Source organism: Dasypus novemcinctus, chromosome 10 (assembly GCF_030445035.2).
Source record: "Dasypus novemcinctus isolate mDasNov1 chromosome 10, mDasNov1.1.hap2, whole genome shotgun sequence".
Lineage (NCBI taxonomy): Eukaryota > Metazoa > Chordata > Mammalia > Cingulata > Dasypodidae > Dasypus > Dasypus novemcinctus.
In genome coordinates this window covers 111672353-111690754 of record NC_080682.1, presented here as the reverse complement: position 1 = coordinate 111690754, position 18402 = coordinate 111672353, and the positions used below count along the sequence as shown (strand labels likewise).

At 35.4% G+C, this 18402-nt stretch overlaps 1 protein-coding gene across 4 annotated transcripts in view; it reads left to right on the top strand.

Annotated features, from left to right (window-relative positions):
- Positions 1-18402, top strand: part of NARS2 (asparaginyl-tRNA synthetase 2, mitochondrial) — a 227394-nt gene that overhangs the window by 157793 nt on the left and 51199 nt on the right. For 2 of the 4 annotated variants that reach the window (XM_071218289.1, XM_071218288.1), the window contains exon 7: positions 5879-6011. The exons of the other annotated variants lie outside the window; for them this stretch is intronic. In XM_071218289.1, coding sequence (XP_071074390.1) covers positions 5879-6011 — 133 coding nt within the window. The remainder of the gene's footprint in view (positions 1-5878; positions 6012-18402) is intronic. 4 annotated transcript variants of the gene reach the window in all.

Below are 18402 nucleotides of genomic sequence, written 5' to 3'. Positions count from 1 at the left end.
AGAAACACACAAATTACCTGCACTGACTCAAGAAGAAATAGAAGATCTGAACAACCAATTACTAAGTAAGAAAGATTGAATCAGTGATTCAAAAACAAAGAAAAGTCAAGTACCAGATGCCTTCACAGGAATTTTACCTAACACTCCAAGAAGTGTTAACTCCAATCCTGCTCAAACTCTTCCAAAAAAAGTAAAGATGAGGGGTATTATTCTACGAGGCTGTTGTCACCCTCATACCAAAGCCAGGTAAATATACCACAAGAAAAGAAAACTATAGACCAGTATCTCTTATGAATTTAAATGCAGAAATTCCCAACAAAATACTAGCAAACTAAGTCCCTACAGCATATTAAAAGAATTGTAACATTTTTTACGTGACTTTTCTCTTAACCTACAATTTCTCTAATTAAAAATAATAGGTAAAATTAAATAATATATTTTATATTACTCAGTATATCCAAAATATTTTCATTTGAATATATAATCAATAAAAGAATTTTGTTTATTTAAAAAACCATTTAAGCCTGGCTGTGAGTTCATTTCACTCAATGAACTTTTACTGAATTGACAGTAGTGATGAGGAGTTGTAGGGAGAGAGGGTTTAAGGAAAGTTATCAGTTTTATGCCAAATGATAATTTCTTCCCTAGCTAAAGAACAATATTCTTCTTCTATTTCAAAATATGAAGATTTGATCTTAGCTTTCAGAAGGTAAGCTAAAGAAAGAAAAAAATGGCTAAGCAAGCAGTAACTATTTTACAGTAATCTATTTGCCAATTAAGGGCTTCAAAAAATTCCACAAGAGAGAAAGTGTTCTTTGAAAAATCTTTTTTGTTTTTTTGGTGTGTGTGTGGGTACTTTTTATTGGCTAAAAAGCCATTTTGGTAGCTATCTGGGTAGAAGTGTATTGAATGTACTTTTGTTATCTTAAACATCAACTCCAAGCTCATGGACTTTCCTTATATAGCTTTCCTCTCTCCATAATTTGGCATGAGAATGGTTTTTAGTGCTGAGTGTTTTCTTTTTCTGCCAATCTTTTTTCAGCAGTATTGGCCTTTCACCTGGTTTGTATCTTTTTTTAGAAATAGCTTTGTTCTCACATCTTATTTTAAGGCTTGGGTGGTCAAAGCCTTGCTACAAATGGACTTCGTATCTGTGGAATACAGAAAAAGAGAAGAAATGAGCATGAATTTTAAAAGTGTGATTTTAAAAGGACTGTAGAGCAACTTAAATTTTTGCTGAAGATACTAAGATCAATACCAAACCATTACTCATCCCCACCCCTGTGTCATTTTATAAAGACTTTGAAGACCAGAAAAGCTAAATGAGTTGCTACAGGTTACAAACTACTGATGAAACTTTGTTTTTCTCATTTTCATGAGAAAAATATCTGAGAAAGCTATGATTTTAACATATAAAACAAATAATCTATTCATTAGTAAGCTAAACATACCAAAATACTTACCCTAGTTATCTTTGAGAAGGGGGGGGAGTCTTATAAATTTTTCTTTCTAATTTTCTGGGTTTTTAAATGTTCAATTATGAGCATCTTTATTGTTAATGTCATGGCTGAGGCCATGAGCTTTAGAGCTTGATCTGAATTTGACTCTGGCTTCCACCACTTAGTAGGTGTATGACTTTGGAAAAGCTTCTTAGCTTCTCTGAACTTCAGTTTCTTAGTCTGGAAAATTGAAATAATAATACTTTGTTGAGTTGTTAAAGAGATTAACTATAAAGGTCTTACATTTAATGCCTGACCCACAACGAGCTCTCAGTAGTGGTAGCTATTATCATTACTATCCCCTACCATCAAGACCATCACTACTACCACTGCTTTTATAATAGAATACTAGACTCTGATCTAGGGTGCTCATTATAGAATGTATTCAGTAGTTCTTAACAAGGAGTCAGTGAACTTGAATTGAAATTTTAAAAAACATTATTCTTGTGGGGACATGTTGGTGCAGGTATGATATATTTATTAAATAAAACAGTGGAAAGCGGATTTGGCTCAACAGAGAGTGTCCTTCTACCACATCGGAGGTCCGCAGTTCAAACCCCGGGCCTCCTTGACCCATGTGGAGCTGGCCCATGCGCAGTGCTGCTGCATGCAAGGAGTGCCATGCCACGCAGGGGTGTCCCCCGCGTAGGGGAGCCCCATGTGCAAGGAGTGCACCCTGAGGAGAGCCGCCCCACGCGAAAAAAGCACAGCCTGCCCAGAAGTGGCCCCGCGCACACGGAGAGCTGACGCTGAAAGATGATGCAACAAAAAGAGACATAGATTCCCAGTGCCACTCACAAGAATGCAAGCAAACAAAGAAGAACACACAGTGAATGGAATGGGGGTGGCAAAGGGGAGAGAAATAAGAAATAAATCTTTAAAAAAAGAACAAAAAACATGATAGTGTAGTGTGGACTTAGTAAGGGGTCCATGGTTTACACCTGCCTGGCAAAGAGTCTATGGAACAAAAAAGATTAAGAACCTTGATTTAGACATTCATCTGTTTAAGGACTGAAGGCTGAATTAGGAAGTTTTCCAACAAACCTTCCAATTCATTTTACTATTATTGTAGTGGTATTATTAATTATTCTGTTAAATCATTACCATCTGTTTTTAGTTACCACACTAGAAAAATACTTAGGTTAATCAGAACCTGATCCTTACCATAAATAAAATTAAAATCCCTAATTCTCTTCTACAGTTTCTGTTAAATGAAAAAAATACCTATTATCTTAGAGCACCCAACATAGAACTGACTGTATGAGAAGCAGATGCCCTTGTCACTTTAATTTGGAGTTCTTGTTGGAAACCACTATTTTCTCTGAACCTAGTACCTTAATATAAATAGCATGTGTCTTTCAACGGCAGTATTATTGGCCTTTCTTGTACTTATTTGATTTAAGCAGCTCTGGAAGATGACTGTCCATTTTTTGGAAGTCTCCCTCAAAGCCCCCAAAGTAAATTTTAGCTATGCCACTTTGTCTGTATTTATTCCCTGAAAATCTTCATAGTTTAGTTGGGAATCATCTCAAAATACCCTTTAGTATTAGTGAATGTCTGTATAACCGGTTTCTTGTGGTGCAGTAACAAACAGAAATGTCATTTTATTTATTTAGATATACTATTCCTACATAGAGATTATATTCTTACAGTTTGAAAACTCAGGGCTTTGTAATTTTTATTTTATTGTTTAGTGCAGATCTGATTTTCTGACCCACTTTAGGTACTATAGTGACAGCATCAGTAAAATATATCTATTTTTCTATATTTGTAATGTTACTGCTTGTGAGGACATTGTGCTTTTCCAATTTACAACTGAGGAAGCCTGTCATCATCATTAGTACTCATTCCTTCAACATGAGCACCTGTTCTGTCTTAGGTATGGAGATGCATACGTAAAAAACATGATTCCTGCCTTGGAAAATGCCATCGTTTAGTGAAGGAGAAAGATATATGAACATAAAAATTATAATTCAAAGTAATAGGTACTATATAAATAAATATTTGAAAAAGTATTATAGTAGTATTCATGAGGGAACAATTAATTTGGGAGTATGTGGTAAGGTTTCAAGGGAAAAGTAAGCCAATTCTTGAAGGATGGATAGGAATTTGCCTTTTGGAGAGAAAGAAACAGGGAATGATTCCACTGTAAGGAATTGCCTATGCAAAGACCCAGAGGAATGCAGGGGCATACTATGTAAAAAGAATGTGTTCATTTAGCTAGAGAAAAGGCTATTACAGGGAAATCACCAGGCTTAGGAGTTTGAATTTTATCCTTTGTGCAGTGGGGAATTGTATTAGTCAGGGTTCTCTAGAGAAACAGAACTAACTGGATGGATGGATGGATGGATTTTAAAGAATTAGTTCATGCAGTTTGGACCCTGGCAAGTTTGAAATTTGTTGGGTACATCAACAGGCAGGAAATCACATAGAGAGTTGATGTTAGTGTTGAGTCTGAAATCCATAGTGAAGGCCAGTAGACTGAAGACTCAGACCTGAGATGATGTGGTAGTCTTGAAAAGGAGTTTCTTTTTCTCTAGGAAACCTTACTTTTTTGCTCTTAAGACTTTCAGCTGGTCAAATAGGCTCACCCACATTATCAGGGATAATCTGCTTTACTTAAAGTCAGCTGATTGTGGATGTGAATCACACCTTCACAGCAACATCTAGACTAGTGTTTGACAACTGGGCACCACAGCCTTGTCCAGTTGACGTGAAATTAACTATAACCATAATCACTGAAAATTTAAATTAGGTCTGACATAATCAGATTTGCGTTTGAAAACTCACAATAGTTTGGGGCTGAAGGAAGAAAGACAGTTTTTTACAATAGTAAAAAACTGTTGTAGTTTTCCTAGTAAGAGACCAGGATTTATACTTAGTTGCATGGACAGAGAACACAGTTGCTAGATTTGAGTTTTCCACGGTGTAAACTATAGAATTTCTTGATCAATATGATGGGCCATGTACATGATGGTGATATCACTGTGGGTTCTGCCTTAGGTGACTAGGTGCACAGATTAACTGAGTTGAGGAAAATGTAAAAAGAAAAGCAGGATTGTTTGTTATTTTGTTCTTGTTTTTCAGAGCAGACCAAAAGTTTTCATTTTATACAAGGTAGAGTCAGTCTCTTCAGGAACATTCTAGTAGTTAAGTTGGGATCTGAATCTTGGGAGGCAGGTAACTATAGTGATAGTTTTCAGTTCTTACTGTGTGTTTTTGCATGAAAAACTAAGATTAGCAGTGGTTAACTGATCATGGTATGAGGAAGGTGGCTATAGACCAAAACATAAATTCCTAAACTTCTTACCAAGTGGCCTCTTAACTAAAATGGCCTTTTTAAAGGAAAAGTAAAACTCGTTTCCACCATAATTATTTTACAGTTTCATTTCCCAGAATATCTTTGCTTTAAAAGCAACAACAAAAATCTGATAGCATCTATATACAAAAATCAGTCTATTTTTTGCACTACTCTTTTTGATCGTTATGTTATTTGGCTCATGACAGACAAATGAAAAGTTCTCAAGAGTATAGCAAAGGTATAACCAAATGCTTTGTTTTGTTCTAGCAAAATCTTAAAATTCAAATATTAGATATTCCTCGAGAAATATTCATTACTTCCTATATGCTGGGCCTAGTCTCAGTTGCTGCCCTTTTTTGATATAAAGGAGACTAGAAGTGTTAAAAGAATGAAGATGTAATGTCCACTTCTTTGCAGGGCTTTAAATATAATGTTTATTTTTTCCCTTTGGATGGTTGTTCTATAGTCCTCCTTGAAAACCAGAGAATAAAGTAGACAGTGTCTCAATATCTGCCCTTCCCACCAAATTTCAGGGATCATTTAGCATTTATTAAAACACTTGGGTGGTTGTGAATCCCATGGGTAGGCTTTGAACAAAATGAACTGTCCTATATAACTGGTTTTCTTTTCTTTTTTCATACAGTTAAAAATAAAGTAGCATACTTTATCCATATGAAATTCTAGTGTTAACTTTTACTATCAAGAATCTCTGTACAGTTTTTTGGCTGTGCTAATTTTCCTTTAGGTTGTTCTTGATGGCTATGAAATGTAGTTGCCTGCTATTTAAGGCAGCTGCAGTAGAATACTCCCGTAAGTGGTTATATTTCTATATTTAGTAAGCCATAGGTTTATAAAGCATTTGCAGATTACATCTGGATAAAATGGTATCTATAAATGAAACATTTTTAATGACACTATTATTATTACTCAGAGAAATATAGCAGCTAATATGTATGGGTTTATGGACAAGACAGAGGCTCAAAACTTTTTTTTTCCTCCTTAGAGCTCACTTAGTATTTTAAATACATAAAATTAATCATGCAAATCCTATTTTTATGTTCTTAATCTTAAATTGCAGAGCTTTTACTCGAGTGTTTACCTTTGGCCCAACATTCCGAGCTGAGAATTCTCAGAGCCGGAGACACCTGGCAGAGTTTTATATGGTAGAAGCAGAGTTTTCTTTTGTTGAGAACCTTCAAGAACTCATACAGGTATGTACTCAAGTTTTTTAAAAGTTTCTAAATATCAGGCTTCTATGACATTAAAATGTTTCTGTATACATTCTTACCTTCAGGCATCTGTGTATTACATGTACTCACAGAATGAAGGAAAATGGAGAACTACTTCATTTAATAAACACTTACTGAATACCTTTAGTATAATAGTTTATAGTGCAGGAGTCAGACAACTCATATCCCATCTCTGCCATTAGTTTTGTTATCAAGTTACTGAACCTTTGTGTTCCTTAGCTTCCTCAACTGTAAAATGAAAATAATAATACCTAATTTATTAGGTTATTGTGAGGAGTAAATGAAATAATGTTTATAATACAAAGTACCTAGTGTGGGTTGATACATATCAGTATCATTAAATAGTAGATCTTGTATTATTATTTTCTAGGCAAATGAATAAAACATCTTTATGCTATATTAGAAAGCATCTACAGGAGCTATCAGAGCTCAGTTTGGAGAGAGCTCAGTTTGGGGGCCAAGCAGTAAAGCTGCAAAGGTAGTTAGAAGTTAGATCATGAAATACCCTGTGTTTGAATTCCCATGCTAAGGAGTTTGAACTGTGTCCAAAAGGTAAAGGAGAAAGAGTTCTAAATTGGGAAAGGCCATGGTAAGAGTTTTATTTTAGAAACCTCTCTGAAGCAGCAAAATGAAGAATGATTTAGAGGGGGATAAAAATAGGGGTAGGAGCCCTGGTGGGAGGCTGCAGCTGTAATCCAGATCTAGCACACAAGCTTTGGAATTGGACGGACCTGGATTTGATTCTTAGCTCTGTTTCTTGCTTGCTGTTACCTTAGAGAGGGGACTTAATTTCTCTGAGCCTTCTTAGGCTCCCCACCTAGAAAATGGAAATAATAATCCATGCTTCATAGAACAGTTGAGAGGATTAGCGCTATATATATTTTATTGTCATTTATATGGTGTTTAGCATAATGCATGGCGCTTTGTAAGTACCTAGTAAATAGTAACTATTTTTATTATTCTCTATTACAAATTCTCTATCAAGTACCATTTTGGTTACTATCTTAGTTTGAATTTGAAATTACAGGATGTTTATTTTAGCAGTTTTTACCACTCTTCTATTTACTTGTAGATCTTTCTGTCTTATTCACCCAATAAATGACACAGTTCCATGTAAAAAATCAATACCTTATATACCCCAAAATAGAAGAATCTCACTATTTTATTACCATGTCTTAAGTTGGATTTTCCAGTAAACAAATTCTAAAGCTAATGTTTGCATGCAGGATGGTTATCAGGGAATACTCTTGAAAACAACATAGGAAGGGGGCAAAGCAGCTTTGGGCAGAGGATAATGTTGAACTGTGATGAATTTACAGAGGCCTTCACCAGTTCTCTGGGAAACTGTGAAACTGTCATGGTCCTTCACAGTTGTCCCATATAAAGGCCTTTGTGCCTTTTCCCATCAGCCAGTCATTGAATATGGATTAACTTTGGGAAGGGGTGTAACCTTGTGTAAGGCAGCATCATTGGTCTGGAAGTTCCTGAAAGGGAGTCAGCTATGAACTGTCAGTGGCTATTATTCCTGGCAAATAAGATACTTGACCTTGAAAAGGCCTTGCCACCCACTACATTATCAGTAGATAATCTACTGTACAGTAGATGATACAAATCAGTAGATTTACCCCTTTATTATCTCCCACTAATTGTAGATCACTGTATCCCAAGGGACATTTGGCAGTATCTTGAGACATTTTGGGTTGTCATGACTAGGGAAGTGGTGGGGAATGGGTAGGAGGACCGTTGCTACTGGCATCTAGTAGGTACAGGCCAGGAAAGCTGCTCAGTATCCTACTGTGCACAATCCTGGGACACAGAACAAAGAATTAGGCCAAAATGTTACTAGGACTGCTGTGAGTAACCCTGTTTTAGAAATTAGGATCTGATCCTCACAAGGAAACAGTGTGTATTCCTTACACAGTTTTCATTTGAGCCCACCATCCAGTTCTGTATTATTCTACTTTTCCTCAGGCAATGAGCAGATTTAAGGAATAGAACACATCTTTTACTTCTCTAATTCTGCTTTGGCCCTATTTCTGTTGCCCCAACATGGATACCAATAGGAGAGCTTACAAAGACAAGTTATTTTAGAATTGATTAGACATTTCAAATCTTTGCTCTGAAATTGTGTTTTTACCATACAACAGTATTGCAAAATAACTTTCTTTAGTCATATTAGTGAAAACATGGAGAAAAAGATAGTTTAAGCTGTGTACCTTTTCTATAAGTGGGAACAGGATTCAGTTTCAGATTTTCAGCTTTGTATAAGTCAACAAATCCATGAAATTATTTTATTCTGATATAAATATTATGTTCAAAAGTGAGACATTCCAGATCTAATGTTAATGTTTGAAACATCTCTTTTTTATGTGATTTGCATTTTATTGACATTTATCATTCATACATGAATTTACATAGACAGTAAGTTGTGAACTTACAGAACAGACATGCATATCATCATACAGGGCTCATATACATCTCCCCACCACCAACACCTTGCATTGTTGTGCAACATTTGCCACAAACTATGAAGGACCATTGTCAAAACATGACTACTAACCATAGCCAGTATCTTATATGTGGTGTGTTTTTCTCTCAACCCTCCTGGTTAATGACACCCTGTATTAGTATTATATACTTGTTACAGTTCATGAGAGGATGTTTTCATATTTGTTTTGTTAATCACAGTCCATCTTCCACTACAGGATTCATTTTATTATGCTGCCCCATGCTTTGTGCAATCCATTCAGTGTGTACTCAGTGGCTCTCAAATGCAACTCAGAGTTGTGCTGTCCTCACCTCAGTCAATTTTAGAACTTTCATTACTCCAAAAGGAAAAATCCAATACTCCCTTATATCCCCCTATTGTCCCTTAGAAATTGATATATCTTTTTTGCCATTACTGAAAAAATATTACAGTATTACTGTTAACTATAATCCATAGATTACATTAGTTGTAATTTTCCTATATATCACCTTATACTTAATGCTTTTCACTTTTTTTCTCTATTCATTCTTTCTCTCTCTCGATATGTCTAAATGCCTGATTGATGCTCCTTTTGGACAAATTTTTTAAACATTGGTTTTTAATATCTAGGAATAATGTGAACCAGAAGGTTATACAGTTAGTTTATTCAGAACATTACCCTGTACTCCTTTTACTGATGTTACTTCAGATATATTCCAAACAGGTCTGAGACCAGAGGATTCGACTGCCCTAGAGAAATGAATAGTTATTTGTCTTCCGTGTCTAGATGGGGTAATGAGGAGGGAGGTAGCTTCAGAGACATTATTCCCTGATAATAGCCAGGGTGACCATACATCCAGGTTTGTCTAGAACAGTTCTGATTTGCACCTCTTTTCTTGGCTTAATATTCTTTTATATTTATCTATATTTTTCTTTATTTTAAAGAACTTGTGAGCTTACAGACAAACATAAAATACAAGATTCCATATGCCTGTTAATAACACCTTGCATTGATGGATGAACATTTGATAGAATTGGTGAAAGCACATTTTTATAAGTGTATTATTAACTAGTTCATGGTTTAATTTAGAATCACTATTTATGTGGCATAGTTCCATGGATTTAAAAATTTTTTTATTCTATTACCATAGATACAACCTAACATTTCTCCTTAATTCCACATTCAGATTTCTATTTCATTGCTGTAAATTACATTCACAATGTTGTGCTACCATCAGTACCATTAATTACATAACCAAAAAGAAATCCTGTACGTTTTAAGCCTTAACTTAGCATTTATATCCCCACCCTGTCCCCTGGTAACCTATATCCCTGATTATGACTCAGTAAGTTTGCTTATAATTGCTTTATATCAGTAAGATCATAAAATATGTGTCCTTTGTGCTTAGCTTATTTCACTCAGCATGTCTTCAAGATTCATCCATGTTGTCACATGTATCAGGACATCATTCCTTTTTATAGCTGAATAATATTCAATTGTATGTGTATACTACAGCTTGTTTATCTATTCATCTGTTGATGGAAACTAGGGTTGCTTCCATCTTTTGGCAATTGTAAATAGTACCACTGTAAACATTGATGGGTAAATACCTGTTTGCATCCCTGCTTTCAGTTATTTTGAGTATATACCTAGTGGTGGGATTGCTGGGTCACGTGGTAGTTCTATATTTAGCTTTCTGAGCAACCACCAAACTGTCTTCCTCAGTGTCTGCACCATTTTAGTGTCCTATGAGTGTTTCTCTTTCTCCACAACCTCTCCAATACTTATAATTTTCCATTTTTTAAATAGCAGCCATTCTAATGGGTCTGAAATGGTATCTCATTGTAGTTGTGATTTGCATTTCCCTAGTGGCTAACGATGACTAACATGTTTTCTTGTTTTTTTCTAGCAATTTGTATATCATTTTTGGAGAAATGTCTATTCAAATCTTTTCCAATTTTCTGATTAGGTTGTGTTTTTTTAAAAATCGAATTTCTTTATAAATTCTCGATATTAAATCTTTGTTGGATATGTGGTTTCTAAATATTTCCTCCCATTTTGTAGGTTGTTGTTTTATTTTCATGGTAAAGTTCTTGAAGGCTTAGAAGATTTTGATTTTGATGAAATCCCATTTATCTGGTTTTTTTGTTTTGTTGCTTGTGTTTTGGAAATAAAGTCGAAGAAACTATTGCTTCACACAAGGTCCTAAAGATGTTTCCCTACGTTTTCTTCCAAGAGTTCTGGTGCTTATATTTAGATCTTTGATCCATTTTGAGTTGATTTTTGTAAGAAAAGTGTGAGGTAGGGTCTTTTTTTTTTTTTTGCAAACAGAGATCCAGTTTTCCTAGCACCATTTGTGAAGAGAATATTCTTTCCCACTTGGGTGGCCTTTGACACCTTGTCAAAAATCAGTTGGCTACCATGGGATCTAAGCCCCCTCTCAATTAGAAACAGAGTGGGCATCACCATCCCCTAATCCTCAAGATTGGGTAAAGAGCAATGAACTAAAGTAGGTTTATTATTATTCTATTATAGAGTTATTATTATTCTAGCAATGGAAGAACTTGTATCATTGATATAAAGACAGTGGCCACCAGAGGTTCTGAGGGGAGGAAGAGGGAAGAATAGGTGTAGCATGGGAGCATTCTTGAGACATTGGAATTGTCCTGCATGGCGTTGCAATGACGGGTACAGGCCATTATACATTTTGTCATAATCTATAAAATTGTGCAGGGCAGAGTGTAAACTATAATGTAAACTGTAGTCCATGGTTAGTAGAAGTGTTTCAATATGTGTTCATCAGTTGTAACAAATGTACCACACTAATGAAAGATGTTAATGTGGGAAAGTATGGGAGGGGGAGGGGATGTGGCAAATGGGAATCCTCTATGTTTTTTATGTAACATTTATGTAATCTAAAGCTTCCTTAAAAATAAAAAATTTTGAAAAATCAGTTGGCTGAAAATGTGAGGGTTTTCTGAACTCTCAATTTTATTCCATTAGTCTGAATGTCCTCGTGCCAATATTTTAATTACTGTGCCTTTGTAATAAGTTTTAAGAACAGGAAGTGTGAGTCCTCCTGCTTCATTCTTCTTTTTCAAGAGGACTTTGGCTTTCCAGAGCCCCTTACTCTTCCATATAAATTTGATGGTCTTTTCCACTTCTGTAGAGAAGGTTATTGGAACTTTGATTGGGATTGTGTTCAGTCTATAAATTGCTTTTGGTATGATTGACGTCTTAACAATATTTAGTTTTCCAATCCATGAACATGGAATGTGCTTCCTTTTATTTTGGTCTATTTTGCTGTGTTATAGAAATGTTTTGTAGTTTTCTATGTCTAAGTCCTTTACATCTTGCTTAGATTTATGCCTACATATTTGATTCTTTTATTTGCTATTGTGAATGGAATTTTTTTTCTTGCTGTCTTCTGTTTGTTCATTGCTTGTATATAGAAACATTTATGATTTGGGGATGTTCATATTGTACCCCACCACTTTGCTGAATTCATTTATTAGCTCTAGGAACTTTGTTGTAGATTTTCCAATATTTTCTTTTTTTTTTAAGATTTGTTTTTTATTTATTTCCCTTCCCCACCCCCCCCACCCCCAGTTGTCTGCTCTCTGTGTCCATTCACTCTGTGTTCTGTGTCTGCTTGTATTCTTGTCAGCGGCACTGGGAATCTGTGTCTTTTTGTTGCATCATCTTGCTGTATCAGCTCTCCATGTGTGCACCACCACTCCTGGGCAGGCTGTACTTTTCTTGCACGGGGCAGCTCTCCTTATGGGGCGCACTCCTTGTGCATGGGGCTCCCCCCACATGGGAGATACCCCTGCATGGCACGTGACATTCCTTGCATGCATCAGCACTGTGCGTGGGCCAGCTTATCACATGGGTCAGGAGGCCCTGGGTTTGAACCCTGGACCTCCCATATGGTAGGCGGACTCTCTGTCCATTGAGCCAAATCCATTTCCTTAATATTTTCTGAAAAGTATCTGCAAATAGGGAAATTTTACTTCTTCTTTTCCAATTTGGATACCTTTTATTTCTTTTTCTTGCCTAATTACTCTGGCAAGAACTTCCAGTCCAGTGTTGAATAACAGTGGTGACAGTGGGCATTCTTGTTTTCTTCCTGATCTTAGAGGGAAAACTTTCAGTCTTTCACCATTAAGTAGGATGTTAAGTGTGGACTTTACATATATATGCTCTTTATCACGTTGAGGAAAGTTTCCTTCTATTCCTAGTGTTCTACATTTTTTTATCAAGAAGGGATGCTGAATTTTGTCAAATCTCTTCTCTTTATCAATTGAGATGATCATGTAGTTTTTTCCCCTTCGTTCTATTAATGTGTTATATTGCATTAATTGATTTTCTCATTTGAACCATCCTTGCATACCAGGGATCAATCCCCCTTGATCATGGTATATAATTCTTCTAATATGCTATTGAATTCGATTTGCTAGTATTTTCTTGCGGATTTCTGCATCTATTAGTCATAAGAGATCTTGGTCTCTAGTTTTCTTTTCCTGTGGTATCTTTATCTGTTTGTATGAACGTGATGATGGCCTCATAAAATGAATTAAGAAGTATTCCCTCCCCTTCAATCTTTTTGGAAGAGTTTGAGAAGAATTGGAATTAACTTTTCTTTGAGTGTTTGGTATGTTTCCCCTGTAAAACCATCTGGTCTTGGGTTTTTATTGTTGTTGTTGTTGTTGTTGAAAGATTTTTGATTACTGATTCAATCTGTTTACTAGTAATTAGTTTGTTGAGATCTTCTATTCTTGAGTCAGTATAAATAATTTGTATGTTTCTAATCATTTGTCCATTTCATCTCGGTTATTCAATTTATTGGCATACAGCTCATAGTATCTTTTTTTGGATCTTTTTATTTCAACGAAGACAGTAGTAATATATCCTTTTTCATATCTGATTTTTGGTAAATTGTATCCTCTCTCTTTTTGTCTTTGTTAGTCTAGCTAAAGATGTGTCAATTTAACTGATCTTTTCAAAGAACCAAGTTTTGGTTTTGTTCATTCTCTCTACTGTTTTGTTGTTTTATTCTCTATTACATTTATTTCTACTGTAATCTTTGTTTTTTCCTTCCTTCTGCTTGATCATCTTTTTCTAGTTCTTCTAGTTTTGCGGTTAGGTCTTAGATTTGAAGTTTTTCATCCTTTTTTTTTTTTTTTAAGATTTATTTATTTCTACCCCCTTGTTGTTTTACGCTTGCTGTCTGCTTTCTGTGTCCATTTACTGTGTGATCTTCTGTGTGTGCATTTCTACTCTTCAGGCGGCACCGGGAACTGATCCTGGGACCTTCCAAACGGCAAGAGATGTGCTCAATCTCTTGCGCCACCTCAGCTCCCTGGTCTGCTATGTGTCTTATTATCTCTCCTCTGTGTCTCTTTTTGTTGTGTCATCTTGATGATCCAGCGCTCTGCACTGGCCAGCACTCCTGTGTGGGCCATCACTCCACGTAGGCCAGCTTGCTGTACAGGCCATCTTGCATTCACCAGAAGCCCCCGGGAATCAAACCCTGGACCTCCTATATAGTAGACAGGAGCCCAGTCACTTGAGCCACACCCGCTTCCCATTTTCTTCTTTTTTAATGCCTTTCAGCACTACCTTTGCTGCTTCCCATAGATTTTGGTATGTTGTATTTTCATTTTCATTCACCTCAAGGTATTTTCTAATTTTGCTTCTGATTTCCTCTTTAACCCATTGATTAAGAGTAATCTTTTTAATTTCTACATATTTGTCAGTTTTCCATTTCTCCCCTGTTACTGATTTCTGCCTTCATTCCATTTCCATTGTGGTTGGAGAATAAACATTGTATGATACCATTTTTTAATTTATTGAAACTTATTTTGTGATCTAACATATGGTCTATCCTGGAGAATGATGCATGTACACTTGAAAAGATTGTATTTTCTTATTGTTGGATGAAGTGTTCTATATACGTCTGGTAAGTCCAATTCATTTAGAATGTCATTCAAGTCTTGTATTTTTTGATTGATCTTCTAATTGTGTTTTGTCCATTACTGAAAGTGGTATATTAAGGGCTCCCACTACCAGTGTAGAACTGTGAATTTATCAGTTCAAATATGTCAGTATTTGCTTAATATGTTTTGGGACTATGCTGTTATGTGCATATGTGGTTTTTTTTTTAACACTTTTTTAAAATTAAAGTTAATAGATCATACAGAACGTTATATTAAAAAAACATAAGAGGTTCCCATATAATCTACTCCCCACCCCCATCATTTTTGTAAATTGTATTTTTTTGAAGGTATATACATCACAAAAAATATTACATTAAAAAAACAAAAGAGGTTCCTGGAAACCCCCCCTCACTCCTCCCACACCAACAACCTCCCCCCTCATTATGGCACACTTATCACACTCAGCAAACACATTTTGGAGCACTGCTGCACCACGTGCATAATAGTTCACCCTGTAGTTCACACTCTCCCGCAGTACATTCTGTGGGTTATGGCATGATATATAATGTCCAGCATCTGACGCTGCAATATCATTTACATATATTACATTTAGTATGGAGTTACATACTAAACAATATGCTACAATAGTACTGGTATTTGTACTTACCCAATGATTACCTTTGTCACTGGCTTGTATTTCTTCATGCTGTTTTGAACCACTGCCTAGCGCCCTTTCCTTTCATTCTGAAGGACTCCCTTTAGAATTGCTTATAGGGCAGGCCTAATGGTGATGAACTCCCTCAGCTTTTGCTTATTTGGGAATATCTTAATCTCTGCCTCCTATTTGAAAGAAAGTCTCACCTGATATAAAATTCTTGGTTGGAAGTTGTTTTCTTTCAGCACTTTGATTAATGTTTGCATAGTTAAATTTTTTCTGTGATATTACTGTTGACCTTTGGAGTTCATAAAGATAGCGTAAAGTTGGATCTTTTTTTTTTTTTTTTCATCATGAAGCTATTATTTTATTCATCCTTTTTGGAGAGAACAATTAAAGTCTTTAGGATGTCTTACTGACTTGTGGCCTAATTAGGTCTTTTTGTTTTGTACATTCAGACAATCTCTGCCTTCTAATAGGTGTGTGTAAGCAATTCTTATTTAATTTTTTAACGATTTTATTGAAACATAATTCACTCATTTAAAGTATAAAAATTCAGTGTTTTCTAGTATATTCACAGAGCTGTGCAACCATCAGCACTATCTAATTCTGGGATATTTTTATCATCCCAGACTCCCACCATCCCAACCACTAATCTACTTTCTATCTCTATAGAATAGTCTATACTGACACTTTGTATAAATGGAATTATGTAATATGTGGTCTTTTGTAACTGGCTTCTTTCACTTAATATAATGTTTTCGAAGTTCACTCATGTCATAGCATGTATCAGTACTTCATTCTGTTTTATGGCCAAATAATATTCTATTATATGGATATTCAATATTATATTTATCCATTCATCTGTCAACAGACATTTTTTTCTATGTTTTGGCTTTTATGAATAATACTTCTGTGAATGTTTGTATAAAAGTTTTGGTGTAGGTGTATATCTTCATTTCTCTTCGGCATATACCTAAATTGAATTTCTATTCATATGGTAGCTCCATGTTTAATGTTTGTGGAACTGCCAAACTCTTTCCCAAAGTGGCTGTACCACTTCAGTTCCCACCAGCAATGTATGAGAACTCCAATATCCCCACATCCTTGTCAACACTTGTTATTTTCTTCTTTTTAATTTTAGCCATATGAATAGTTGTAAAATGGTATCTTATGGCTTTGATTTGCATTTCCCTAATGGCTAATGATATTGAGTATCTTTTCACATGCTTGTTGGCCAATTGTACATCTTCTTTGGAATCTATTCAGATCCTTTGCCCATTTTTCTATTGTGTTATTTGAATTTGAATTTGAATTTTTATTATTGAGTTGTAAGAATTTTTTTATATATTATAGATACATCTTTTATCAGATATGTAATTTGTAAATATTTTCTCACATACTGTAATTGTCTTTCACTTGCTGATAGTGTCTTTTGAAGCATAATAGTTTTTCATTTTGATGAAGTTCAATTAATTTTTTTGCTTTTGCTGTTGTCTTTAAGAAACAGTTGCCCAACCCAAGGTCAGAAAGTTTTACTCCTGTGTTTTCTCTAGGTTTTAGCTCCTCTTTCTAGGTCTGTGATCCATTGTTAGTTAATTCTTGTGCTTAGATAAGGAAGAGTCTATTTGCATTCTTTTGAATGTGGATATTATTTGCCCTAGCACGTTTTTTGTAAAGACTGTTACTTCCTCATTCAATTGTTTTGACATCCCTGAGAAAAATCAATTGATGATAAATTATAAGGTTTTATTTCTAGACTCTCAGTTATGTTCCATTGATCTTTATGACTGTCCTTATGCTAATCCCACAGTTTTGATTACTGTAGTTTCATTTCTATTTAATTTTATTAATATTGATGTGGTTGTATTTAACATTATTATTTATATGACCTTTCAGTTATATCTCTTTTTTTATATGTATATATATTTTTTTCACGGTTACTCCAAGAATTGCAGCATACTTTAATTACTATTGTATTTTTCAATTCCAAAGTTTTCTCTTTTTTTCCTAGTTCCCATTTATTTGCTGACAATGTCTGCCTTTCTATTCTTTTCAAGAATATTTACCTTTACTTCATGGAGGAAGTATAATAACTGCTTATATTTTTTGTCAGGTGATTCCAACATCTGGGTCATCTCAGTACTTGTTTATCTGTTGATTTTCTTTTCTCTTGAGAATTCATCAGGTTTTTCTTGCTTCTTTAAATGTATGGTAATTTTCCACTCTATCCTGGACCTTTTGAATGTCATGCCATGAAACTCTGGATCCTATTAAAATCCTGGAAATGGTCATTTTGATGTTGTTTTACCAGACATGAAACCTGGTTAAGTTCAGACTGTGAGTTCTGTGTTACTTTCTGGCGGTGTTGGTTTCTTTATCAGTTAAGTTTTCCACGCCTCTGCTGTGCAATTTGAGTCTGTCTGATGCATGTGCTACTCAGGGGTTAGTCTGAAACTTGCACAGTGTTTTATATTGTAGTTCATTCTTGAAGACTTCACTATGCTTCTTTGGGTCTGTTCTACACATGCACTGCTCAGGGAATTAGAGGATCATCTTCTCTTACTCTTTGGAATTCTCTGTATATTCTCTGGCATCCTGAGACTACTTATTCTGATTCCTCTGGTGAGAAAGATAGGGTTCTCTCTGGTTTTTAACCCCAACCCGACTCATTCATTCCCAAGTGACCCCTTTTTCTCGTTCCTGTGATTATAAAGATGATTCTTCTCTTGGAGTTTTAGATGCTCGTACCACTCATCTTGGCAATGCACTCCACAACTGGAGCTGCCTTCAGGATAGGGCCAAAAGAGAGACGAGAGAAAAAAAGCAACTCAGGGATTTCCCCCTGTGTACTCTCTAGCCCACACGGGCTTTTTCTCAGTTTTATAACTAGAGATGGGGGTTTTCTCCAGCATTTTTGCTTGCTTTGCCTCTGCACAGTTCTGTATTTTGCTCCCCACCCCTATCAAAGCCAGGAGATAGAGGAAAAAATGGAACTGTGAAACTCATTTTCATATTACAGATCATTAGTCATGTCTTCAGTCCTCCTACTGATTACTTTTCAGTGTCCCTAGATAGTTGCTTTTTAAAATTCTATTCCAGATATTTTTTGTTCTAATCATTTAGACAGAGAGGTATAGTAGGCTTACTCTACCTTGACCAGTAGAGAAATAAAATGGGTTAATTATTAGTATTTCTGGTTTCTACACTCAAACATGTCCCAGCTTGGATAATCCATTATATAGTTACATGGCTATATTATTTTGTGAGTTTGTCGTTATTGTGGCCTA